Raw genomic sequence first — 27,976 nt, 5'->3', positions numbered from 1 at the left:
AACACTGAACCTTGGGGTACACCACTGAAAACCTTAGACCATTTATGCCGCGTACACACGGGCGGACTTTTCGACCACACTGGTCCGACGGACTTTCCGATGGACTTTCAACAGAACGAACGGACTTACCTACACACGATCACACCAAAGTCCAACGGATTTGTACGTGATGACGTACGACCGGACTAAAATAAGGAAATTGATAGCCAGTAGCCAATAGCTGCCCTAGTGTGGGTTTTCGTCTGTCGGACTAGCATACAGACGAGCGGATTTCTCAATAGGAACTGGATCCAGCGGAGTTACGACGTAAAGATTTGAAGCATGTTTCAAATCTAAAGTCCGTCAGATTTTCGACTGGAAAAGTCCGCTGAAGGTCCGATGAAGCCCACACACGATCGGATTGTCCGCCGGACTCGGTCCGTCGGACCAGTCCGGACGAAAAGTCCGCTCGCGTGTACGCTGCATCAGAGTAAGAATCATTAACCACTACTCTCTGAATTTTTGTTTTTTTAGCATGAGTACCCTCAAAATGAGAATGTCTGAATCTTGTTCCTGTGTCTCTTGATATAGTTGGCAGAGGTCCGTGGAGTTCCCAGGGGGTTATATGATGGACCTGTTCATGATGTCACAGTGGCTACTAAGTCTGTAGCACCCACGCCAACCTCCCGGGTAGCACCATGTGCTGGAAAAGTGCAAATGGCGCCAGTTCGAAATCTTCATCGGTCTGGGTTCAGTTTATCAGGTAAGTTAATAACACCAAGATTGTGAGATCAGAGTCAACTTATAGATGTTACAAGGCTTTTATACCAACTATACTGCTTTAAAGAGACCCCGCCGTCTGACCATTCATTTCAACAGCAATCCTCCTATAAGATTATTTGTACAATCAACGTATTTTATGCATAATATCTACCTGTAAAAGCCTCCCTTGTGTAGACATGGGAAAGCCATAAGACTGCTGTTGGGTGCCACTATCTTGGATATGAAGCCAGTAGCCCCAGCAGACTGATATAGATGTCCCTCTTTAACCACTTGCCTACTGGGCACTTTTGCCCCCTTCCTTCTCAATTTTTAGCTTTCAGTGCTGTCACACTTTGAATGACAATTGCACGGTCATGCAACATTGTACCCATATGACATTTTTATCATTTTTTTTACACAAATATAGCTTTCTTTTGGTGGTATTTAATCACCACTGACAGAAAATGTTGGAAAAAAATGTTGGAAAAAAACCCAAAACATTTTTCATGGTTTGGTATAAAATTTAGCAAACAGCTAATTTTTGTCCTTCACTGATGTGCCCTGATCAGGCTGCACTGATGGGCACTGATGAGGCAGCACTGATGAGGCTGCACTGATAGGTGGCACCTATGAGCACTGATAGGTAGCACTGATGGGTTCTGATAGGTGACAGTGACAGGTGGCACTGATAGGCAGCACTGATGGGCACTGGTATGCGGCACTGATAGGTGACACTGATGAGGAGGCACTGATTGGCAACACTGATTGGCAACACTGATGAGCACTGGTGGGCACTGTTGGAACTGCACTGATAATCAGGACACTGATCATCAGTGCCCCGATTATCAGTGTAGATGTCCCTTTAACATAAGTCAGTTATTGATAGCCGGCTTGTGTTTACATCCCTGATCAGCTGCCATTGAACACAGCAGCCCTTTACCCTGATCTGTGATCAGGACAGGGAGCGCGTGGGCAGCGCAATCACGGGAGGACATCCATTTACATCCGCTGTAACTGTTTTCTGCTATAGCACAGGTGGAAGGTGTTTAAAGTGGTTGTAAACCCATTACAACCACTTTAACCTACAGGTAAGCCTAGATTAAGTGACAGCGCCGGAGCTGCGATACCCGGAAGTCACTCCAGGATAGATGGCGGCGTCGGAGGAGGCGAACGAGGGCCGATGCGGGGCCTTCGATCTCAGGTAAGTAATTCATAATGAGCTAGTATGCTATGCATACTAGCTTATTATGCCTTTGTCTTGCAGGGTGTTTTTTTTTTTTTCAGAAGCTTTACTTCCTCTTTAAGTTGCTCCCCGGCCCCATCAGTTACATAAAAGGTTATGTAGCGAGGGAAAGGGTGGTGGAGCTGGGCCAGCACAGAGTAATTAGATACAAAAGAGGAGAGGGCTATGATATGCAAGGAGGGAGGAGCTGTGCTAGGGAATTGACCCAGAAGAAGCCAAATTTGCTAGCAAGCTTAAAAGCACATTGCAAGTGAATATAAAAAAATGTTTATGAAAAGGAAAAACAGTGCAGTAAGCTTTTAAAATACAGAATGTATTTGTGCTTTTGCCTGCAATTTTTTAAGTTGATGACAGGGTCTCTTTGTAAAAGGCATTTCAACATCAAGGACAAAGGGTCAGGGCTGTTTTGGCAGCAAAAGGGGGACCTACTCAATATTAGATGGGTAGTAATAATATTGCTCATATTGTTATGGCTGATTGATATATGGATATACAGTGAATATATTCAGTATACACATAATATACACATATGAGTACATATACAGTATACACAATGTGTAAAATCCAATAGCAGGATTAACAGAATAATAAATATATCTGCTCGCATATTCTTTTTCAGGATCCCAAACTGATGACCATATCCCGAGGCGCAATACTCAGAAAATTTCAGAACCCCCTGGTGGTCGCTCTAATATTACTTCACTTTCATAATACTGGATACAAGTGGATTTCACAGCCATTTGAAAGTGGAGAGGAGATCACAAGAGTCTGCATGATGATTTTGTGAACAATTACCCTTGAGGCAAAGATCCCCACTGGCCCTGATCCACATATGTGTATGGTGTCTAATAGGGGAGAAGGTTAGCATTATAGAAGGATGTAAGCACTGTTTTGTTTTTGAGACTACGTGATATAGTCAATTGTTGGCTTTAGAGTGCCCCTTTTCCTGCTCACAATGGAGGCAGTCAAGTTGCTGGTAAAAGAAAACCTTGTGACAGTGTACCTTAAACTTTCATTGGGAACCTTGTGACATCAATGCATGCCTAGTCTGGGTCAACCACTAACTTTGATGTTGCCAGTTGGGGTGGTGTGTCTGAGAGAATGTTTGGGTCTATAATGACCTCCGTGGGCCTCATCAACTCTACTGATTTGTCTTTTATTATATCAACTGATCTGGGACTTGGCAAACTTTTAGTATGCATCTAAATAAATCAGATGCCAAGGCTACTTTTAGTGCCAGTCTGGGCCATCACTATGTAGACAGTCATGGCTACCTACACTCAGTTTCATTGGTATTTTTTACATCAATGAGGCAGATGTTCTCTTGTGAAGACAACCTCTTATGAGTATTATTTCAGTATAAGATGGCTTCCTCTCCTGAGTCGCACTGGCATCTTGTAAACTACTAACACTCAGTTGATGTTATAGTGTGGCTATGTTCTAGTTCAGCACAATATCTCTGCCTTTACTGTTTTCCATTTGTTCCCTTCAACATCACTGGAATACAATTTTGGTTTACCTACCAGGGCTAAGTGATTTTTTTTGTAGGGTTCACCCTATAGGTGATAGATATCACCTGACAAAAGATTGCCTTTAGTTCCATACCCGTGTTATCTCTAATGCCCCGTACACACGATCGGATTTGACAACAACAAATGTTGGATGTGAGCTTGCTGGCAGAAAGTCCGACTGTGTGTATGCTCCATCGGACATTTGTTGTCAGACTTTCTGCCAACAAAGGTTGGCTAGCAGGTTCTCAAATTTTCCGCCAACAAATGTTTGTTGTCGGAAAGTCCGATCGTGTGTACACAAGTCTGTCGCACAAAAGTCCACGCATGCTCTGAATCAAGTACGAGCCTGAAGCGCTCAGTCTTGTAAAACTAGGGTTCGTAATGGGGATATCACGTACGTCTTGTACGCAAACACGTTCGTAATTGTTGGCCAACATTTGTGTGACCGTGTGTATGCAAGACAAGTTGGAGCCAACAACCTTCGAGCAAAATTCCACAGTTTTGTTGTTGGAAAGTCCGATCGTGTGTACGGGACATAAACCTTAGTTCACGCTGAACACGGCTTTCAAATCGTGCAACTTCATCTGAACTCGCACGATTTCAAAGCCGCATTTCAGTCCGACTTCGGGGGCGATTTGAAAGACATCTGGGTGCGGGTTCATGCACAGATCTCTATTGAAGTGGCTCCCCGAAGTCGCCAAAAGTAGTGCAGGAACTACTTTTGGAAAATCGGTGCTGCGCCGCAAAGTCGGCATCCCACTGATTGGGATGGTGCCATTGCTGGCAATAGGCTGTGATTTGATATGTGGTTTGACCTGTCAAACCGCATGTCAAAACACGCCGATGTTAAAGCACAAAGCAAATGACCAGCTATTGAGCTGCTTCTGGTGCAGTGAAGCTGTTACTATGGAGTCACCACCCTGAAACTAGTAGTTGATCTGTATGTTGAAGAACATTAGCTTCTATCAAAAAATAATTAAATAGGTGCTTGCTTTATGACAGACTTCATTTGAGCTGTTCACACATGGCTGCCTTCCCATGAATAATGGAAATATGGTTTCCTCTTCTGAGTTTAATTGGGAAACTGACACAATAGAAATATCATTGTAAAAGTTCCTACTAAGAGCTCCAATCTCATGTTGGCCTGGCCCACAATATGGCTGACTTCATTGTATAAATGACGGGTGCACTCTAAAGCAAACATATTGAATAATTTCACTTTAAGAAAGCCAAAATTGCTGCCTACAAGCAGCAATCCTATTGTAATGATTGGATTGTTTGTTGCACAAGAAATGTTTAAACACATTCCAAGCAGAACACGTATTTCAGGTAATAAGTATGGTGGTTGAATCCTGTAACCAAAGCCCAGTTCTGGAAGATGGTAACTATATTCCATACAGATTTCTTTATATCACTCTATCTAACAAAAGTGCTATCTCAAGTCAACCGTGCATGTGTATAACCCAATGACAAGAAACAACTGTACTGTATTAATTATATATCTATATGCAATTTATGTTTTCTTTGGTTAAGGTACTTAAGTAACCATACAGTATATGAGGATTGGCAAGTGTTTCCTAAAAATTAGCCAGGTACAAGATTGCCCATTGTGAAAATGTTATTGATAAAAGTATAGGCTGCGATTATTTATACTGGGGATGTACTGCTACATGTTATTGTGCAGATTCTTGGGTACCTATAACCTTAATACAATAGTTGGCAGTTGGCTGACTTATCAGGAAATCTATGCATACTATGAGACATCAGCAGACCCACTTGAAAATGGATCCTGATAGATGATGGCTATACACACTTGCAATCTGAACGTGTGCATATTAAAAGTAATTGTGTGACAACCAATATAGTCCAAATATCTTAATTTTATAACTGCTTCTGACAATGTAGCCTTAAGCCTCGTACACATGATGCGATTGTTGGCAGGGGATTGACTGTTGACAGACTGTTGTCCTACAATCTTACCGTTATTACGCTCCTTTTGACAATTGTTGTCCAACTTTCGGCCAACAAATGTTGGATGACAGGCTAGTATGTTTTCGGCGGACAATGGTTTGATGTCAGATTTTTGTATGGTCAGTACACAAATCCATCACACAAAAGTCGAAAGTACAAACATGCATGCTCGTAATCAGTGCTCACCAAACACAAAATCAGCAGAAGGGGCCCAAAGGGTGGCACTCAAGAGCTGAAATGCCTCGTAGTACGTCACTACGTTTGTGTTTGTTGCACAACAGTTGTGTACAGTTAGTATGCAAGACAAGATCCACGCCTTAAGTAATTGGTACAATAAATATTATTGGAGGGTGGTTAAGGATTCCCTCTATTTATTTCACCTATATATTAACTTGTCTATTCCTATAGTTAGCTAGTCTATTAAAACTCTGATCACATGTTACTGTTGATATCACTATAATACAAGGTTAGCTATGAAACCAAGCACACTGCTTAATAAAACAAAGTCTTATTTATTTCCCAAAAAGATAGGAAAACGCTAACATGAAAATACTAAAGAAAGATATTACAAAGCATCGCCAGAACATATAATACAAGAATATCAAAGATACTTATCACAACGCTTTCCTCAAGGTTTTCTTCCGTCAGATGGCAAAAGAGAGATAGCCATGAGGCTCAGAACCATCAGGCAAGAGCCATGAGCGACGAAGGGTAGAGGCAGAGGAGGCTCTCTGGCTCGTTCAGTTATTTTATACTTCAATCATACACCATCCAGACCCAACCCCATTGCCATCCCATCTAGACTTTTGACCAATCACAGTACATATGGGGATTATATTACTGTCCGTCCTGCTGTATTGGCCTCTAGGGGCAGTATTGTCAATGTCTATGTATCCTGGTCAATCTTCAATGCCTTCGATTTTTCGAGCTTCTGTAGCAGGACATTTATCAATCATCTTCTCAGCTATGGTCCCTTTCAACCTTGCTTGCATCAGACGATCCGAAGCCAAGCGCTGTTCAGCCTTGATGGAGGTCTGATATGCTACAAAGCTTTGATGTGCAACTTGTTACATTCCAGACCTGGTATCAACCAGGAAGAACGTCAGACCTTTACCCTTTAAAGCCATGGAACTGCAAGTATCAGCATGGCTGATCTTTGGGAATAGGAAACAGATATGTAACGGATCTATGACAGATCCAATTCAAACTCTGGATAATACCAAAACACTGTTACCAATAAACGCAGTAACATTGACAGAGAAACTCCAGAAATATGACATTATACCATGTTGCCTTCCAACAACGCCCTTAAGAGAAAAATCAGATGCTCGGTTGGCCAACAGTCGTACTGTGTGTACAAGGCTTTAGGCTCCATTCACACTTGTGTGACTTGTCATGAAACTTTGGACATCAGAGTCACGTGACAAGTCGTTCCCCATGTTTTCCTATGATAACCATTCATATATGTGCGACTTACAGTTGCAGCGACTTCAGAGTAGTTTATGCATTACTTTGGTCTGACTTTCATGCAAATTGAGGGCCATAGACTTCAATGTTAACCCTCAAAAGTTGCATGAAAGTCGTACCTGAATGGTATACAATGCAACAGTTGTCCATTATCACTGGTCAAAGTCCTATCCAAGTTGTACCCATCCAAAGTCGGGTCAAAGTTGCATCAAAGTTGCACTCCAAAGCCGGCGCAACTTTGGAGTCGTACAAGTATGAATGGAGCCTTAAAGCGGAGGTCTGCCCAAAAAAAAAAAATTAAAAGCCAGCAACTACACATACTGCAGCTGCTGGCTTTTAATAATAAGACACTTACCTGTCCTGGAGTCCAGTGATGTCGGCACCGCAGCTGATGTTTCCATCAGCTGTCGGGTTCTGCCGTAGCCATTGCGGGTAAGGGAACCCGGCAATGTAGCCTTAAGGCTTAACGCCGGGAACCCTACTGCACATTCGCAAGGTTTCGCTTCTCTCTCCTATTGGCCTGGCGTCAGGGGGAGGAGGAGGGAGCCCCGCGGTGATGTCAAGGGCCACAGCGCAGACTCCCGAACGTGGGAACGGGATGCCTGTCAAAGACAGGTATCGAGTCGTCCCCCCCCTTCCCCCCCGAATGGTGCCAATTGTGGCACCGGAGGGGGAGAGGAGACAAATGAGCAGAAGTTCCACTTTTGGGTGGAACTCCGCTTTAATGTCTGATTCTCAACCGACACAAGAATTATTTTCAAAAGAGAAACTGCACTTCCAGTAGGCGGGTAATGAAATATTGATCACACTTATAATGAATGGCCTTGTTTATTAACAAAGTCGTAATCTCCATGTTAGTGTTGAGATGCCAATCATGTGGCCTTGTTAATAAACAAAAGGTTAGCATTAGTATTACCATTAAGGTTTGCGATAGGGTTAGTGTGTTTGATGCAAGAACATGTCCAGAATAGTTGGGGGGAGCTTCCCTAACCCTCAAAATCTATTTAAATATTGCATCTTTAAAAAAACACAAAAAAACATCTTAATTTAACTTTTCCAAAAGACTCCAGGGTATATTTCCAAAGGTCCAAATTTTTGGTAAAGTGACACTGAAGCAGACTCCCAATTTAACTCTTCCCTACATGCCAGTGGTAGTTTTGTTGGCAGTCCATTGTCTCATCTTAAGGCTATTCTTGTGGCCAGTTATCTCCAGCTGACTACTATATAGCAATATAATCATATGGCACAGTGGCTTATTGGTTAGCCCTCTTGTCTTCTATCTAGTAAACACAATAAGAAAATCGTACGAAAAATAGTGCTTTTAAAGAGATCGTACGATAATCTGGTCGTTAGTACACAGCTTTCGAGAGCCGATGACGACAGTTCATCCAAAATTATCTCCACAAAACACGAAAACTTTTACATACGATACCAGATCATATGAATTTTCATTTAATTAGTACAGTTTTCATCCAAAAATTCAATACAAATACAATACAATACATACATCACTTCCAAAGCTGTATTTCGTCGTACAAGAATTTTCGTAAGTAACCTAACCTCTTCATTTTCATTATGAGACTAGTATGCAAAAAAAAACAGATGATCATTCGTGCAATAGTCTCATTGTGTGTACGGCCCTTTAGTGTAATGCTGCAGCAGTTGTAAAGAATTTGACACTAAGGTGCTATGATGACTTGTATGTTCATGCTGTGAAGCGCTGTGTAAAAAAAAAAAATCAGCCTAAATAATTAAAACAATTTTGCTTGATCAATATGGTTTATCTACATCCTGAAACATAACTTTTTTAACATTTGGCAATCTTGTACAATAAGTGTGGAGTTATCAACATGTATTAACCTTAACATTCAAAAAGCTAAGTCATTTACATATTCTAGAACTGTAAGGATGAGCTGTGATATGGATTATGAGAACTATACTGGTGCTTTAATATTTTAGCTGAAAATGGAAATCAGGACTTAATATCATGGGTGTATTTTTTTCTTTTTTTTTGTTAAATATTTGCTAAAAGTCTTCATTTTTTTAGTTGCTTAACAGATACAGATATTTAATCTTTTTCTAAGAAAATCATAGCTGTATATATCTGTGGGATTGGAACAAGTGGTGGGCAACAAGGGGTCCAGAGGCAATATGTAGCCCTTAACCCTGAGTCATACAGCCTTAACAGTCCAGGCTCTACAATTTGTGGTTGGTTAAAGTCTATGTCCAAGCATTACCCAAACTTACTTCAGATCTCCATGTTACCCTCCAGAACAGCTGTTCTCAACCAGGCATCTGTGAAACCCTATGGCTCCTCCAGAGGATGTTATGGGTTCCTTGAGCAATAAGCAAATTCTACCTCTAAGATTAGTAAGCACTGACACCTCTGATCTTTTAAGCCATGGGTGCTCAACCTGTGGCCCTCCAGCTGTTGCGGAAGTACAAGTCCCATCACGCCTCTGTCTTTGGAAGTCATGCTTGTAACGGTCAACCTCGCAATGCTTTATGGGACTTTTAGTTTCAAAACAGATGGAGGGCCACAGGTTGAGCACCCATGTTTTAAGGTGTAAGGTGTTCTGTAAGGCGTGGGTGGTATTCTTCCCACTGACCACCAATTTAAGGAGCATTCTCCCCACTAACATTCATGATCATGTACCATCAGTTGTAGATATTTATTGGTAGGAGATCCCTATGTAACGCACAGCCTGATGCCTAGGTCAGGAAATATAGCTTCTGTTTCTTCTGCCTATATCAACCCTCATTCCCTTATGGCAAGCAGGCCTACCAGTGTTTGGTTGCCCCCAGGTCTTTGAACACAATGCTATAGCAGTGGGACTGAGACATGGAAGCAAGCGTAGTCCAAAAATAGTTCCAAAGTCAGGGCTGGTAGCAAGCAAGCGCAGTCCAGTTAGCAATGCGAGGTCAAGTTGAGGAGGCAATCTAATAAGTAATCTGGGTACAAGGCAACAGTTGGCAAACAAGGGAATGCAAGATAATAGCACTGGTCAGCCAGGGAAACAAATGGGGAGCCAGAAACCTAATGCTATCACAAGCGCAGTGACACAGTCTTATATGCTTTAAATAAGGTGCCTCCTGCGCCGAGGACCAATCCAGCTTGGGGGGGTGTGTGGCCAGACCCGTTACCCCGAAACTGGTGGAATCAACTTGGAGTTAGAGAAGACTCATTAACCCTTAGCTGATAGGAGAAGTTGGAAGGCTGCCCAACACCCAGATCAAGAAAAAGGTATGTCATATTAAAGAGGTTGAGAAAGGCTGCTCTAGAAAATGTCCTAATGTTGTTTTTTATTTTTGCCTTGCTTCTTCTACTCCCTCCCTGTACTGGTATCACCAGGCTTGTAATAATTTTGCAGGAGCAGCAGCTGGGAGCTCAGTTCATATTGATGTAGGCAGGTCCATATAGCTACAACTCCCAAGAGCTATTTTTCTAAACACATTCTTGGGGCTCAGTCAGCAGCATAATTTTGCTGGAAAAGTAATCCATAAATGCATGTCGAGAGGAACAGAGAGGGGTGGGTAGAGGCTGAGTTCTGTAATCCAGCAAGGCAGGGCTGATGAAATCCAGTGTAGCAAGGCATTGTGTTGTCAACCCAATTAGTTACCATAAACCATGGGTCTATATGTATGGCCGAGAGGTACCGAGATTGTTTTCTTTTCCTGACATACACTTGAATCTGTTGATGGAGAACATATTGCAGATGGCTGCTAATATCATCGTATTCTAGATCTTGTAGGACCTCAACAGCAGAGGGGTGAAGGGTTACATAGCCAGTATTGAATCTGGATTTCATGTTGTTCATTGGTTTTTGGAGGGCCCTTGGAGGCTTACCACTGATTTAAACAAATCCACAATTCCATCTCAAACAGATCATTGTAAATGACCATCGTCATATAGAGTTTATGGTCTAGATTTTACTTGTGGCCATACATTTGTAATTTTCCTACAGAGCAGCAGAGTTATAGATAACATTCTTGATTATTTTCTTAGTCTCATTTTAAATTTTACTAGGGCAATGCAGTTCCTTTTGACCTCACAATCTAAAACATTTAGTTCCAACAGAGCACATTCCACTGGATATCTAGCACTGTAAGCAGTTAGGTACCGTTCGTCATGAATATTGTTTATATTATTGTCAAGCTATGCATGTTTCTATATGACACATGTTTTTTTCTTATTTGTTATGAATAAAGTTTGTTGAAAGCGATCTGCATTCTGATTGGCATATGTGGATGGGTGAATGGCTATAACTGCAGAGGAATTACAAGTTCTAAAGGATTTTTAAAAACTTTGATAGTACAATGGCTTCAGCTGCCTTTAACTGGCTAATGTATGTAAGTAAAAACCCCAAATAGCATTAACCTGATAACATTATACTATGTAACTTCCTGACATTAAACTCAAATTTTTTATAAAATAAATGTAATACAGTGGAACCTTGGATTACAAGCATAATCCGTTCCAGGTGAATGCTTGTAATCCAAAGCTCTTGCATATCAAAGCGAGTTTCCACATAGAAGTCAATTGAAACGAAGATAATTTGTTCTGCATTGACTTCTATTACATGCAATAGCGCTGGAGAGCCTCGGAAATATTCTGGGACAGCTCGGCTGAACTCGGAAAGGCTCCAAATCGTTCCGAGTGTTCCGGTCGCCCCCTCACCTCTAGCCAAATGCGGTACTGCACACAACATTAGCTTGAATTCTGCTCATTTTGTGAGACAACACTCACAAACCGAGTCAGAATTTAAAAAAAAAAAAGTTGCTTGTCTTTCAAAGCGCTCGTTTACCGCGTTACTCGTAAACCAAGGTTCCACTGTATGTTTAAAAAAATATAGAATGTACCTGCCAGGGGGGGCGTGGCCGAGTGCGGCATGCAGTGAAACGTGCCTCTGCGAGCTCCGCTGAGAATTCTGCTGAATTCTGTCCATAGCACCGCCATCCTGCCTCGCACTGCTTCGGGACACACACCGCTGGCTGCCGCCATGCCTCTAAACTCCTTGGCTGGTTATATTTCTTGCCCTGGTATGTCTAAAAGGGGACAGAGCCATTGTTATCGGCCCTACTCCCCCGGCCAGCAAAAGGGGCCGCACAGCATCTCTTTTCAAAGGTTGGTAAGGAACACCCCCCCACCACCACCTCCACCCCAGGCTGTTGATCCTGGAGGGATTGAGCCTGATGATGACCTGGGAGACCTGGATTCCACCCCCTTGCTGCTCACTGATCTTCCTGCCTTCTCACACGTGAGTACACACAGCACCATGCTTCCAATATGATAGGCATTGACCAGCAGGCCAACACCTACCCTACCGCCTGGTTCACACCTATGCATTTTTTAGTGCGTTTTCAGTTTTGCAGAAACACACTACAGTCCATTTAACATGGTTTTCTATGTTCACATCTGTGCATTTTATGGAAAGGGCCAGTGACTTTTTTTCAGGTTTTTGGTTCCATAGACTTCAATTGATCAAAAACGTGTATTGAAAACCGCAAAATGCACCTGGAATATGCAAACTGCAACCTGCATAGGTGTGAACCAGGCCTTAGGGAATTATATACTGGCTACTATTACCACATGTAATACATCTATTGCGGATCTTACTGGGGAGGTGAAGGGTATGAAGATAGAGATCTCCCTAGTGAGGCAGGACATGCAGAAACTGAGGGAACATACCTCTGCCCTGGAGGAGCATCTTAGAGGATGACTGGCAACCTTTAGAATGTACCTGCTAGCCATCTCCTCCTTCGTTTCATATCCCAAATGGAAGCTTTTTTTCTGCTATTCTTGAACTTCCTCTTCTAGGGTTCTTCATGCTTCCTTGTTCTTCATGCTCCCCTTGTGTATGTGAATGTAGCCACCCTTTCCTCCTCACCCCGAGATGGACTTCACATCTATGTGCAGATGCATTCAGTGCTATGGGTATTGTAAAGCATGGAGCGGCACATGTGACCAGAAATAACAGGCACTGCTCGTGCTACAATAGTGGCGGTTAGATGCATCAGCGGAGTATGGGGAGTGCGCACTACCAAAACAGAAGCCTGGCTATAAAACAAAGGTAAGGGACTTTTTTGAAAAAAAGAAAAAACAGAGCCGTGGAATACTTAATATTTTAGAACAATTGATGTTAAAAAAAAAAAATGTTAGCTTTGCATCACTTTAATAAAGACAAAAATCTGAGATGAAAACGTCATGCTGGCAATTGTTGCACAGCCCGCAGTCCGCTTCACACGTTGTGTTGCATTGACCAATGAAGAAATTCATGTTTTAGTGCATGTTACCACAATGCAAAATAATGTACAAACAATGGAGTGGTACCTTTTTTTTGACTGGCACCCCAACACACTATTACAGAAGTAGGCAATGCACCTGCACTGCAGCGCACACACATGCTGTACGTTGTAGTGCACAGTTACAAAAGGAATCATGTCTGACTTTTTTGTGTGTTATGGTGTGCTGCTTATCTCAGAGGCCTCCAAACTTTCTAAACAAAGGCCCAGTCTATTGTCCTTCAGGCTTTAGGGGGGTCAGACTGTGGCCAGCAGGAGTGGAATTTTTCCTGGCATCAGCAGGAGTAAACATCACCATATTTGGTAGTAAGGGGAGGAATAGTACCCCATCTTTGGTATCATTGGAGGGACTAGTGTCCCATGGTTGGTGTCATTGGGAAGACTAGTGTCCCATGGTTGGTGTGATTGGGAAGACTAGTGTCCCATGGTTGGTGTGATTGGGAAGACTAGTGTCCCATGGTTGGTGTCATTGGGAAGACTAGTGTCCCATGGTTGGTGTCATTGGGAAGACTAGTGTCCCATGGTTGGTGTCATTGGGAAGACTAGTGTCCCATGGTTGGTGTCATTGGGAAGACTAGTGTCCCATGGTTGGTTTCATTGGGAGGACTAGTGTCCCATGGTTGGTGTCATTGGGAAGACTAGTGTCCCATGGTTGGTGTCATTGGGAAGACTAGTGTCCCATAGTTGGTTTCATTGGGAGGAATAATGGCCCATTGTTGGTGTCAGTGGGAGAAATGGTGCCCCATTGTTCATATCAGTTGGTAGAATAGGGTCTCATATCAATGGGAGGAATAGTGCCCCAAGGGCCAAGTAAAGGCAAGCCAAGGGCCACATCTGGCCCCCAAGCCGCAGTTTGGAGACCACTGTGCTAGCCCTTTAAAATTAGGGCCAATTGACACGGGTATGTTACGATAGTAACACATATTTTACTGCGTGTCAACCACAGCACATTGTAACACACAGACGAGGATGGAACCCCAACGCCTGTTAAAGTAGCAGGAAATGCATGCGCACTGCAGCACACCTTCTAAAATCTAGCAGGTAATAGTGAATCAGGTGACACTGATGCACACAGGAAGTGAGGTGGGAATCTTTGTATCCAGCTGACCACAGGAGCTGTTTGTTTTAAACTTAAATGTAAGTCACTATTTTTTAATAAATACCTATTTTGAAATTACTACACCATGAGGACCCCATTTTTTTTGCATGAATCTTTATATGGAGGAAAAATTGTGGTTTTAAAGGGCCACACACCCCACTAAAGAAAGGGGTTCTGGATATACAGTGGAACAAACGAGGAGGAGGAGAATGTCAGAGGAGCCCACCGTGCATACCACAGCATATAGGAGAAGGCGACATTTGACCTACTAAGAGAGGTCAAACTTAGAGGTGAGCGCATTAGCTGAGAGGTGGTGGGGATCACCGAAGCACCAGCACTTTTTGATTATGGATTATTATTTATATGGACTCACTTATGAACTGCTTATACATGTTGCACTTTTAAGGATTTTTCAGTTTATGCGCTTTATGCTGCGATATTGTTTTTTTTGCAATTATGCCATTTTGTTGTGATTTTTTCACATTACACATTGGGGGTTATTTACTAAAGGCAAATCCATTGTGCACTGCAAGTGCACTTGGAAGTGCAGTCGCTGTAGATCCAAGGGAAAGATCTGAAAGATCTGAAATATGCAAAAACAGAGAAGAGTGGGAACAAGGGGACAGTGGCTGATGTTGGCCCCGTAATATTCCCACCCTAGAAGTGGCTGGACTATATCGGTACAGATAGACAACAATGAACAATTAAATAAAAAGGTTTATTACAAAGAGGGAAAATACATGGTGTACTTGTTAAAATTGCAAAACAGAGGCTCGGGATTGCCCAAGGGATATCTGTTGTTACAGGGTATAGAATGGTCTGGTTCTCGACTAGTTTCGCGGTATTACCGCAGTAACCGAGGTAAGGTTAGGTTATGTTGTTCTTTTCTACATGCTGCATTATGATTTTTGTATGTGTTATGTCTGCATTATTTTGTATTATCTGTCTCATAGATTGGTCCTCCTGAGGAAGCGGTAATACCGCGAAACTAGTCGAGAACCAGACCATTCTTTACCGTGTAACAACAGATATCCCTTGGGCAATGCCGAGCCTCTGTTTTGCAATTTTAACAAGTACACCATGTATTTTCCCTCTTTGTAATAAACCTTTTTATTTAATTGTTCATTGTTGTCTATCTGTACCGATATAGTCCAGCCACCACTAGGGTGGGAATATTACGGGGCCAACATCAGCCACTGTCCCCTTGTTACCACTCTTCTCTGTTTTTGCATACTCATTTGGATGATGGTACGTTTTAAAAAAATTTGTTATTTTTGATTATATGAGGCTATACTCAAAATTTGTGCAAGATCTGAAATATATATATATATATATATATATATATATATATATATATATATATATATATATATATATATATATATATATATATATATATATATATATAAAAAATCAATTGCATAAAATCAAACACTGGTTCCTAAATATGTGTACTCACTTTTGTGAGATACTGTGTGTATGTATATGTATATGTGTATATATATATATATATATATATATATATATATATATATATATATATATATATATATATATATATATATATATGCACACACACACAGTATCTCACAAAAGTGAGTACACCCCTCACATTTTTGTAAATATTTTATTATATCTTTTCATGTGACAACACTGAAGAAATGACACTTTGCTACAATGTAAAGTAGTGAGTGTACAGCTTGTATAACAGTGTAAATTTGCTGTCCTCTCAAAATAACTCAACACACAGCCATTAATGTCTAAACCACTGGTAACAAAAGTGAGTACACCCCTAAGTGAAAATGTCCAAATTGGGCCCAAAGTGTCAATATTTTGTGTAGCCACCATTATTTTCCAGCACTGCCTTAACCCTCTTGGACATGGAGTTCACCAGAGCTTCACAGGTTGCCACTGGAGTCCTCTTCCACTCCTCCATGATGACATCATGGAGCTGGTGGATGTTAGAGACCTTGCGCTCCTCCACCATTCGTTTGAGGATGCCCCACAGATGCTCAATAGGGTTTGGGTCTGGAGACATGCTTGGCCAGTCCATCACCTTTACCCTCAGCTTATTTAGCACGGCAGTGGTCATCTTGGAGGTGTGTTTGGGGCCGTTATCATGTTGGAATACTGACCCAGTCTCCGAAAGGAGCGGATCGTGCTCTGCTTCAGTATGTCATGGTGCATGTTGGCATTCATGGTTTCCTTAATTAACTGTAGCTCCCCAGTGCCGGAAGCACTAATGTAGCCCCAGACACTGCCACCACTATGCTTGACTGTAGGCAAGATACACTTGTCTTTGTACTCCTCACCTGGTTACCACCAAACACCATCTGAACCAAATAAGTTTATCTTGGTCTCATCAGACCACAGGACATGGTTCCAGTAATCCATGTCCTTATTCTGCTTGTCTTCAGCAAACAGTTTGTGGGCTTTCTTGTGCATCATCTTTAGAAGAGGCTTCCTTCTGGGATGACAGTCATGCAAACCAATTTGATGCAGTGTGCAGCGTATGGTCTGAGCACTGACAGGCTGACCCCCCACCCCTTCAACCTCTACAGCAATGCTGGCAGCACTCATACGTCTATTTCCCAAAGACAACCTCTGGATATGACGCTGAGCACATGCACTCAACCTCTTTGGTCGACCATGGCGAGGCCTGTTCTGAGTGGAACCTGTCCTGTTAAACCGCTGTATGGTCTTGGCCACCATGCTGCAGCTCAGTCTCAGGGTCTTGGCAATCTTCTTATAGCCTAGGCCATCTTTATGTAGAGCAACAATTCTTTTTTTCAGATCCTCAGAGAGTTCTTTGCCATGAGGTGCCATGTTGATCTTCCAGTGACCAGTATGAAAGAGTGAGAGAGAGACACCGGGGAGGGAAAATGGCTAATTGGGCCCAATTTGGACATTTTCACTTAGGGGTGTACTCACTTTTGTTGCCAGCGATTTAGACATTTAGGGCTGTGGGGCATCCTCAAACGGAAGGTGGAGGAGCGCAAGGTCTCTAACATCCACCAGCTCCGTGATGTCGTCATGGAGGAGTAGAAGAGGACTCCAGTGGCAACCTGTGAAGCTCTGGTGAACTCCATGCCCAAGAGGGTTAAGACAGTGCTGGAAAATAATGGTGTCCATGCAAAATATTGACACTTTGGGCCCAATTTGGACATTTTCACTTAGTGGTGTACTCACTTTTGTTGCCAGTGGTTTAGACATTAATGGTTGTGTGTTGAGTTATTTTGAGGGGACAGTAAATTTACACTGTTATACAAGCTGTACACTCACTACTTTACATTGTAGCAAAGTGTCATTTCTTCAGTGTTGTCACATGAAAAGATATAATAAAATATTTACAAAAATGTGAGGGGTGTACTTACTTTTGTGAGATACTGTATATGATCCACCAATACTATTCACTACGGACACTAAGGAGGAAGATTTTCATATTTTGTTTGCACTTACGTTTGGTAATATTATGGACTCACTTATGAATTGCATACACATGTTGCACTTTTAAGGACTTTTTTTAGTTTTATGCGACTTTATTGTGAGGTTGTGATTTTGCCATTTTGTTGCGATTTTTTTTTTCAAAGTACACATTTTGTTTCACATTTTCACTTATATTTGTGTATTCACTTATTTTATGTACCAAGGACACTAAGGAGGAAGGTTTCAGATTTTGTTTGCACTTTATAATTTAACACAATGTTTATTGACACTACTAAGGGCACTACTCTCATTATACAATAGTGAGAATAAGAAGTCAGCCCACATTGCCTTTATGGGACTTTGCTCCTCTAAAGCTGTTTCCGGGTCAACATACTCCTGAGAGCCTCCTGTCTGGTTCAGCTCCCAAAAGGGACATCCACATAAGATGTAAGAAGAATGTAAGATTTTATGAAACACATTTCCATATATATATACAGATATTTAAGCCACCCTAAAGCATTATTAAACCCAAAAACAATATTAATATATTGCAGCTTACCAATCCTTAAATGTGGTGGTGGTTGCACTAGTTTTATTTTATTTTTTTACACTTTTTACAGTTATTTCCACCTGCTGACTCAACAAATAACACACTTCCTGTCTTAGGGTGTCTTCACTCTGGATGGAGGGGCAACTGAGACACCTTTGGACAGCAGGATCTGGGGAGATGGTCGTGTTAAACTAGAAGATTTAGATGGATTTGACTAACAATTTAAGACTCCAGCTAACACTTTTTAATTAGTTGTACCAAAAGTTATTTTTTTTCCTTTTGGGATAAAGGTTTAACATTAACCGCTTCAGCCCCGGAAGATTTTACCCCCTTCCTGACCAGCGCACTTTTTGTGATTCGGCACTGCGTCGCTTTAACTGACAATTGCGCGGTCGTGCGACGTTACACCCAAACAAAATTTACATCCTCTTTTCCCACAAATAGAGCTTTCTTTTGGTGGTATTTGATCACCTCTGCGATTTTTATTTTTTGCGCTATAAACAAAAAGAGAGCGACAATTTTGAAAAAAAAGCAATATTTTTAACTTTCTGCTATAATAAATATCCCCCAAAAATATATAAAAAACAAATTTTTTCCTCAGTTTAGGCCGATATGTATTCTTCTACATATTTTTGGTAAAAAAAACTTGCAATAAGCATTTATTGATTGGTTTGCGCAAAATTTATAGCGTCCACAAAATAGGGGATAGTTTTATGACATTTTTATTATTAATTTTTTTTTATTAGTAATGGCGGCGATCTTTTTATCGTGACTGTGACATTATGACGGACACATCGGACACTTTTGACATTATTTTGGGACCGTTGTCATTTATACAGCGATCAGTGCTATAAAAATGCACGGATTACTGTATAAATGACACTGGCAGGGAAGGGGTTAAACACTAGGGGGCGATCAAGGGGTTAAGTGTGTCCTAGGGAGTGATTCTAATGAGGAAGTGATGGACTACCACTCACATGACAGCAATTACTGCTCCAGATGACAGGGAGCAGTGATCTCTTTCATGTCAGAAGGCAGAACGGGAAAATGCCCTGTTTACACAGGCACTTCCCCATTCTGCAGCTCCGTGACACGGAGACCGCCAGACATCAAGTCTGGCGGTCATGCTGTACGCGGTGGGGCGGCGCCCACGTGCCCGCTAGCCCTGCCAATTAAAGGGGACGTACAGGTACGCCCATTTGCCCACCGCTGCCATTATGCCGGCGTATATCGGCGGTCGGCAAGTGGTTAATGAATAAATGCTGACCTCTGTAAGCACTCCTGTCATTAGTAAATAGTTTGTCTCAACCCCCTAACTGCCTTTGCTGAACAGCTTGGTCTGTTAAAGGAAGTTGTTAAAGTGGAACTTCAGTCATTTTTTCATCTTTCCCTCTATTAAATCTTCTGCCCTTGTTGTTTTAACTTTGGATATTAAAACATTTTTTTTTCTGTCAGTAAATACCTTATACAGCCCACTTCTTGTTTCTTGTCTGGTCATTAGCCTAGACTTATGACATCATACACAGCTCTCTCTCTCTCTTGTGAGAGTTTGCCACGAAGGGAGGGGGGATGAGTCATAAGAGGGCCAATGAGAGCTGCACAGCTGGAGGTGTGCCCCTTTGTCATATGCAAATGTAATTAATATCGTGACCGATAATCCTAAGTCTTTGAATCAATTATTTAATTAATCAAGTAATTGATTCAAAGACTTAGGATTATCGGTCACGATATTAATTACATTTGCATATGACCATCTAGCTTTACTGTATAATATCTGTATTGCACCGGGTTGCCTCTGCCATTGCTGCTATTTACACACACATCCTCCAGGAGGCGCAGAAGGAGGATTAAAATGTACGATGTGTGAGTAGTTTTTTCTGCACACCGATAGGTGATTCCAGATAAGTAATACCATTAAGATTAGAACATCAGAAAATCTTGATTTGATTAAGGGCTCATTAGCGGCACACACCTCGGTGATTGGTCGCAATGGCAGGCACACCCGGAATATAAGGCGTGCAGTGTACCAAGATGGCAACGCCTTAGATGACGTCCACATGACGAAACGCGTGAGTCGGGACTAACTTGTTACGCATGCACGTCACATCCGGATCTTCTGGTTTTGACTTATGATCCGTGGAACACAAGCTCCGAGTGAGGAGAGCGTTACCCCCACACCACGCTCGGAGAGTATGTGAGCTAGTTAGTTCCCTCTCCTCTTTTTAAACTGTTAAACCTTTTTTCTGTCAATAAAAGTAGCAAAACGGGATTACGCTATGTGAATGTTTTTTTTTCCTTTTTTAAACACATGAATGTGGATACCTGGCCGGGATTTACAGTGCAGAGGGGAGACACTGGAGTCTCCTTTCCTTCCGCCCGTGGATGATCTTTTCGCTCCGATGCTGGGAACGAGGTGGATACTGCAGCTTTGAGACTGGGATCATATCATCTACACTTTATGCTTGTACCCCTGCAGGGGTGAAGCGCTCTGGTGAGTGAAGGCACAAGAGGGGAGCACAGTCATTTTTTTGGCACTTTCTCTGCTTACTATTGGATAAACTTTCACTAATTGGAAGGAGCACTTTATCACTTTATATGGACACTCATTTTTCATAATTGTATTATTTGTTGAGTCATTATTGGACAACACTTCCAGTAGTTATATCATGTTTACATTTTTGATATTTACCACATTGTGTTTTTTGTGGATTGATGGACATTATTAGCATCAGTTGATATTTATAGACACACTTTTATATTTTGACTTCTCCTTTTTATTATTCTTTGCATAAATTAATTTTCAAGCACATGTCACTTTTTATGGTCACTTGTTAGGAAGGATTTATCCTTGCTAGCTTACACACCTTATATGTATGTATACACATATATATGTCTACTTGATGGTACACATATTACAAGTAGTTACATATACACCTTTGTTTTTTTTTTACACAGAACAGCGCCAATTCCCTTTCTGATGTTTTTTATAGTAGGTCTGAACCATAGTGTGGGGAACTGCTCTGGTCATTCCAAAGACTTGTCCCAAAAATTCCCAACACTTCCCAACCATTGACCAGCGCAATATCTGGAAAACAACATTGCAGTCATCACTCTTTTTTTTTTTTTAGCAGACTTTCAAAAAAAAAAAAAAAAACATGAAACGTGTAGTCTTTACAAAGTTTTATTCATTTAAAAAAATTCTGATTTTTATTGTACAGTTTTTTTTTAATCTCTGCTACTGTACATAAATAGCAAAAACAAAACAAAAAAAAACACCCATAAATGCACATAAATAATATGCATTACCACATATTTGTAATGCTCATGCCTTAAAAAATACATTCATATAAAAATTGTTACATTTACAGATGGAATTTGTCATGACACGTGCTTTAGATTACATTTTTCTTTTTTGTTTTTTATAGCAAGTGCCTTATCTTAAGTTCAGCAAGCAAAATATAAAATTTAGTTTATTATTTGATAGATTAGCAGCATAAATACGAACACCAAAAATATCAGTAGTTGAAGATAATAAAGGAAAAAAAAATCAATTTGGCTAAAATTTTATTTACGTTTCTTAAAATCGTATGCTAAAAATGACATTGTATACATATATTTTGAGCATGTACTGGAATAAGTAATTGGTGACATTAGAGTCATTAACATACAAATTGCAAGAAAATGTAAAGCTGCACTCCAGCCAAAAATCTATTTGAAGAAGGGTTAGAACCTCTGTGATTTTTTTCATCGCTTGGTAAATTGAATTTACTTCCTGCCACAAAAGCCTAATGGAGGTTCCAACCCTTGCTTATTCTTAAGCGTTCTTATTATCTCAAAAACTTTTTAAAGCTGACATCTGAAATCAGCAAACATTTTCTAAATGCAAGAGTCATGTGTATTCTTACTTTGAATCTTGTTGTGCATTTCTTCCAGATCTGTGCAGCAATCCAGTCCTTTTGCCTTTGGGCCAGTTCACACTACATGCAGTCCAGTGCGGTTTTTTTTTTTGGATCAAAATGCATGGAAAGTAGGTTATATGGTTTCCAATGGCATAGTTCACACCAGTCCAGTCAGTTCCAGAAAAAAAAAAGTAGAACATACTGCATTTTCCTGCACCGAACTGTACTGGAACGCAGTAAAAATGCATTAAAAATGCACTGGGGTGCATCAAAACACATCAAAAATGCACTGGAATGCATTAAAACACATCAAAAATGCACTGGACAGTGAATAAAAAAAAAAAAACAGGAAAAAAGAAGGAAAAAAAATCATCTGGAATGCACCGGAAATGCATTAAAAATGCATCAAAAATGCACCGGAATGTGCCAAAAATGCAGAAGCGCATCTGGAACGGATCTGGAGTGCGTTTTTGTGGTGTGAACCAGCCTTTTGTGCAGGAGCTTCCTGTAATAAAGACCGGTTACTGCTGTTCTCCATCCTTGTGCAGAGTGGCCGGTCTTATATCCGCCTCCTCCTGTAGTTTTCTGCAGGCAGCCTGTACTGGGTGGGGCCTGTGGGCCCCTCCCACACCTCTGCTGTATGCACAGGCTATGTACAGCACGGTGATGATGTCATCACTGCATTTAGATTAATATTAGATAATAATTAGATAAGATAATACCCGGGCTTGCAATATTATATAAAGACATATATAAGGGATACCCCGTCTACCCTGTATGTGAAAGGAACCATTATGACCAGCTCTTTTGGACTTCAGAGGCAACTATTTACCCTCCGAATCATCAAAGCAATCCTTCCAGGAGGGTTCTTGTTTGGCTGTAAGTGATCTCTACATTGAAAACTCTAGAAAACGTTCTATGTCAGGTTCCATGGTTCTGGGTCTGGATTGGGTTTATAAGATTGTCTCAGGGAAGCAGGTGGGAATAAAAGACAGCAGCATAAGTATGGCCCTTGTACATGCAAGGACCCATCACGTTGCTGCCATCTCTTCTATACAGGGCATAGGACTTGCACCCCGTAGAGTTATCCAGTCTGAGGTGATGTGTGAATAAAAATGTGCAGCGCCAATATACTCAATAGTAAATAAAAGCAAACAAAAAAAAAAAAAAAAAAGCAATGGTGCAAGTGTTCATCAATAGTTCACATATAATTATATAGTGAAAGGAAGTCCGAATTCAAAAGTGAAGTGATGTAAAAGAAATCATGGAGAGGAGATCCTTCATATGTGAAAATCAATCTGTATAAAAAAGTGTTCAGAGATGAGCCGCCACCTTCCAATGAAACCAACACTCACCAGATCTTGCTCACTGATAGGGGATCAAAAACTTATTTCACTCCTAAAAATCAATTTATAACTTTTTTGAAATGTGTTTTTCTGGATATTTTTGTTGTTATTTTGTCTCTCACTGTTAAAATAAATCTACCCTTAAAATTATAGACTGATCATTTCTTTGTCAGTGGGCAAACGTACAAAATCAGCAGGGGATAAAATACTTTCCCCCCCCTCACTGTATCATTAAAAACATGAATAAAAAAGTACATCATGTTTTAATGATATGTTAGAAGGCTGGCTGGAGGTAAGCCTGAATTTGTAGTTGGAGTCTGGGGGGTATATAGCCCCTCCTCCTCAGATCCTTCGTCGGCTCATTTCCTGGTTCCCACCCACCCATTTCCCCCATACTTTCATTATTTCATTTACATCTTGCACATTTCATATACAGTATATTCATGCAGGGTATGCCCTCTTTTAGGCATACTGACCAGCTAAGCCAAAGCACACCTCAGGTCTTTGTAGTTAGGGTTATCGCATTTCCAAGTGAAGACTCCAAATAAATTAAATACTTCACTATTGGAGAATCTTTCTGGCTCCTGGTGAGTTTTATTCACTTCATCTTCGTTCCATCGGGGAGTGCCTTGGATGTGGATACCGGCGTACCTAATAAGCTTGCTGTGGATGTTTGACTTAAAGTCATATGCGTGCATGCTGTTGTAATGGCAGCCATCGCTTCTGGTGAGTGTTGGTTTCATTGGAAGGTGGCAGCTGACCTCTGAACACTTTTTGTAGATGGATTGCTTTTCACACCAGAAGGCGTTGGATCTCCTCTCCGTGATTTCTTTTACATCACTTCGCTTTTGAATTCGGACTTCCTTTCAATATATAATTATATGTGAATTATTGATTATCACTTGCACATTGGTTTTTGATTTTTTTTTGGGTGGGTTTTTTGCACTTATTTACTATTGATTATATTGGCACTGCACATTTTGATTCACACATTCACTTAAAATAAATATACTGCTTATATGTGAAAGCTGCCTATTCGCTTTTGAGATCACACCACAGCACAGAAGAGTCTTTATTATTATTTTGGTCCATTTAAAGTAATGTGTGTAGTGGCTTTGACCTAAGAATGAAATTTAATATATCGGACACTCTGGATGTTGCAGAAATGTATAAAACTTGAACTGGGGCCTTCACTAATATTGACTAATTTTTAGAGAGCAAATAACCGGTCTTGGGATTTGTGTTATAATTATTTTGATGGCTAGTTGAGGAGCCCCTCAGTAATGCAACGAACTCCATAAATGGAGTTACTTCCTCATAGATAAAGTAGTACTTTTTAAAAAGAAGTAGAAGATAAAGTACTGTTTTTATTAATTACTAGTGTCAATAAAATGTATAAAAATAAAAATCACGGCATGCATTTATTTACATTGCAATATACACAGCCAATATTCTAAAGAATTACAGTAAAAGAGCTTATTCATTGGAAAGATCGTTGATGATGTCAAAGTGCAGTAACCATAGAAACGAGACATACTAAAGATTCAGATTGAGCATTATGGGTTACTGCACGTTGATCTCTGCCTTAAAGAGCATGGAAATTTAATATACATATATGTGATGTTTTTATTCTGGAATATTATGTGTGCTACTAAATACACAATGAAACAAAGCAAAGCTTTCATTCAGTCAGTATTGGTAAACTAAATGTAAACTCTAACTGGATGAGGACATTTTGTTTGCAAAGCACTAGGTTTTATTTTTACGAAAGAGCTCTGGGGCCATCCTAAAAGAAATGTATGAAAAATAAGATCTGACTTTCATGTCAGAAATCTGGCTTTTATGTTTCAATCTAAACTTATTGAGTAACATTTTTATATGTACATAAAACTACAATACAAAAGTGATATATATATATATATATATATATATATATATCTACGAAAAAACAACAATTCTCAAATCTCTAATAAACATTTCAATATTATGGTGTGTATATGATATTTGACATAAAAACACCCCGTAGGAACCATTACATCTATATAATAGAAGTGAATTGTAAAACTAATAGAGTGGGATCGACAATACTGAGTATATCTTTTTATTTAAAAAAAAAATAATGTTTTAAACAAGAATTGGACACATCCCAACTTTTTAGTACAAAGAAGATTTATAGTATTTTAGTCCTTAACATCTATCATCAAAACTAAGGGGATGTAAATAACAAGTAATAAAAAAAAGGAGAGGGAGACAAACATTAAAAAAAAAAAAAAAAAAAAAAAGGAGAGAGAGAGACCAACATAACAAAAAAAATAAACAAAAACAAAAACAAAGGACGAGAGAGACCAACATAACAAAAAAAAATAATAATGGGGGGGTTGGGTAAAGTAGTATGACAACCAGATGCCGCTCCACATAGGGCAACTTTGGACCAATTCAGATCCTACAGTTGTCCTCTTATGAGTCTCATTGCTGATCATTCCCTGTATAATTTTCAAAGGAGCCATATTTGTCGATATTGTCCATATGCTTCCAATTCATGTGCCAGAAGACACTCAGAAATCTGGCATTTAATGTTAGAATTCAAACTTTAAAAGTTAGAATTCTGACATTTAATCCCAGAATTCTGACTATAAAAACAAATCTGGCTTTAGTCACAGAAATCTAAGTTTTAATATTTTTGTTTTTTAATCACAAAATTATGACTTTTAAAAGCAAAATTACCCCCCCCCCCCAAAAAAAAAAAAAATGAAATGCCAAATGTGGCATGTAAGGGGGCGAGGGGCTTTAAGTCAAAACTCTAACATATTAAAGTGCAATTTCTGACTTTTAAACACAGAATTCTGACTTTAAGGGCTCGTTCACATGTGCTTTGCTGTATGAAGAGTGGTCTGCATTTGGATTGTCCTCAACACCTGCTTTAACCGCATGGACCCCACACTGACACACCATAACTGTATGCATTGCACACAGTTTCAGGGCGGTTGCAGAGCAGCCCAATTCACTTGAATTGGTCACGTTTGGCAGGCAGTAGCAACACCCAAAACAACAGGGGTTATACTTTCCGTGTGCAACTGCCTCTGCAGCTAAGGGGAGAGCAGTTGGGGATGGTAAAACCACGTCCCAACCGCAGGGTTTCACTGCCCCCTCCAACTTTTAATGTGAATGAGCCCTAAAAGTCAGAATTTTGTTTCATAAATTTCTTTTAGAATGCCCCCAGGTCTCTTTCGTATTCTTCCATAGAATTCAGTTTTCACCTTTTCTTATCCTATTACCTATCCCAATGCTGCTGATCTTCTGCAGCCTTTCTCAGGCATTTCTTGTCTACATGCACTCGCTCAAGCATCAGCTGCACAACTTTGCTCTAGACTGGTTTCCTGATAGTAACAATGGTGGACCACGGCCGCACAATATATGTCACCAAGTGGCAGAGTGACGATGCATGAGCACAATAAGGAACCCAATGGCCAGATCACATGGATTATTTGGAACCTCCCAACATGTAAAAGGAAAGTTTGCAATTTCTTCCAACCTTCTCTTCGCTCCTGCTTACAGCCATGTCATCCTGCCCATTTCCTGTGAGCCCAGCCTGTTTATTGCACAGTCCTTAGGGGGTGCATCCTCAAGCAGTCTGTGCCCACAGGACTGAGCAGCGCTCAACTGTCATTACTTTGGCACGGCTCTTTTCTGGGAAAACACCTGTCCCGGCTGGAGGAGAAATAGAAAGCTACCTTGCCATCTCTGGACTAGTTAGAAGACTGCAGGGAATATATATATATATATATATATATATATATATATATATATATATATATATATATATATATATTTTTTTTTTTTTTTTAACCTGCTTGCCGACCGCCACACACAGATGTACGTCGGCAGAATGGCACAGGAGGCAGGCAAATGGGCGTACCTGTACGTCCCTTTAAATTTGCCACCTATCGGGCATGCGCGCACACCGCGGGAGCGTGCCCGCGTCCTGGAAACTCGATGTTCGCTGGCGGCCCACGATTGCAGTGTGGAGAGGCAGAACGGGGAGATGCCAATGTAAACAAGGCATTTCCCCATTCTGCCTAGTGACATGACAGAGATCTACTGCTCCCTGTCATCGGGAGCAGTGATCGCTCTCATGTCAGTGGTAGCCCCTCCCCCCACAGTTAGAATCACTCCCTAGGACACACTTAACCCCTTGATCGCCCCCTAGTGTTTAAACCCTTCCCTGCCAGTGCATTTTTATAGCGCTGATTGCTTTATAAATGATAATGGTCCCAAAATAGTGTCAAAAGTGTCCGATGTGTCCGCCATAATGTCGCAGTCATGATAAAAATCATAGATCGCTGCCATTACTAGAAAAAAAAAATTAATAATAAAAATGCCATAAATCTATTTTGTAGACGCTATAACTTTTGCGCAAACC

At 40.7% G+C, this 27,976-nt stretch overlaps 1 protein-coding gene across 4 annotated transcripts in view; it reads left to right on the top strand.

The window, feature by feature from the left end:
- DPYSL4 (dihydropyrimidinase like 4) overlaps positions 1 to 3,506 on the top strand; it is an 82,702-nt gene extending 79,196 nt beyond the window's left edge. For all 4 annotated transcript variants that reach the window (XM_073595675.1, XM_073595676.1, XM_073595677.1 and 1 more), the window contains exons 13-14: positions 571 to 742; positions 2,604 to 3,506. In XM_073595675.1, coding sequence (XP_073451776.1) covers positions 571 to 742; positions 2,604 to 2,695 — 264 coding nt within the window. In that variant the 3' untranslated portion in view covers positions 2,696 to 3,506. The remainder of the gene's footprint in view (positions 1 to 570; positions 743 to 2,603) is intronic.
- Positions 3,507 to 27,976: the final 24,470 nt, after the last annotated feature.

The sequence above is a fragment of the Aquarana catesbeiana genome, linkage group LG08 (genome assembly GCF_042186555.1).
Source record: "Aquarana catesbeiana isolate 2022-GZ linkage group LG08, ASM4218655v1, whole genome shotgun sequence".
NCBI classification, from domain to species: Eukaryota; Metazoa; Chordata; class Amphibia; order Anura; family Ranidae; genus Aquarana; species Aquarana catesbeiana.
Note: the sequence above shows the minus strand (reverse complement) of the source record. Positions and strands in the feature narration are given on the sequence as shown.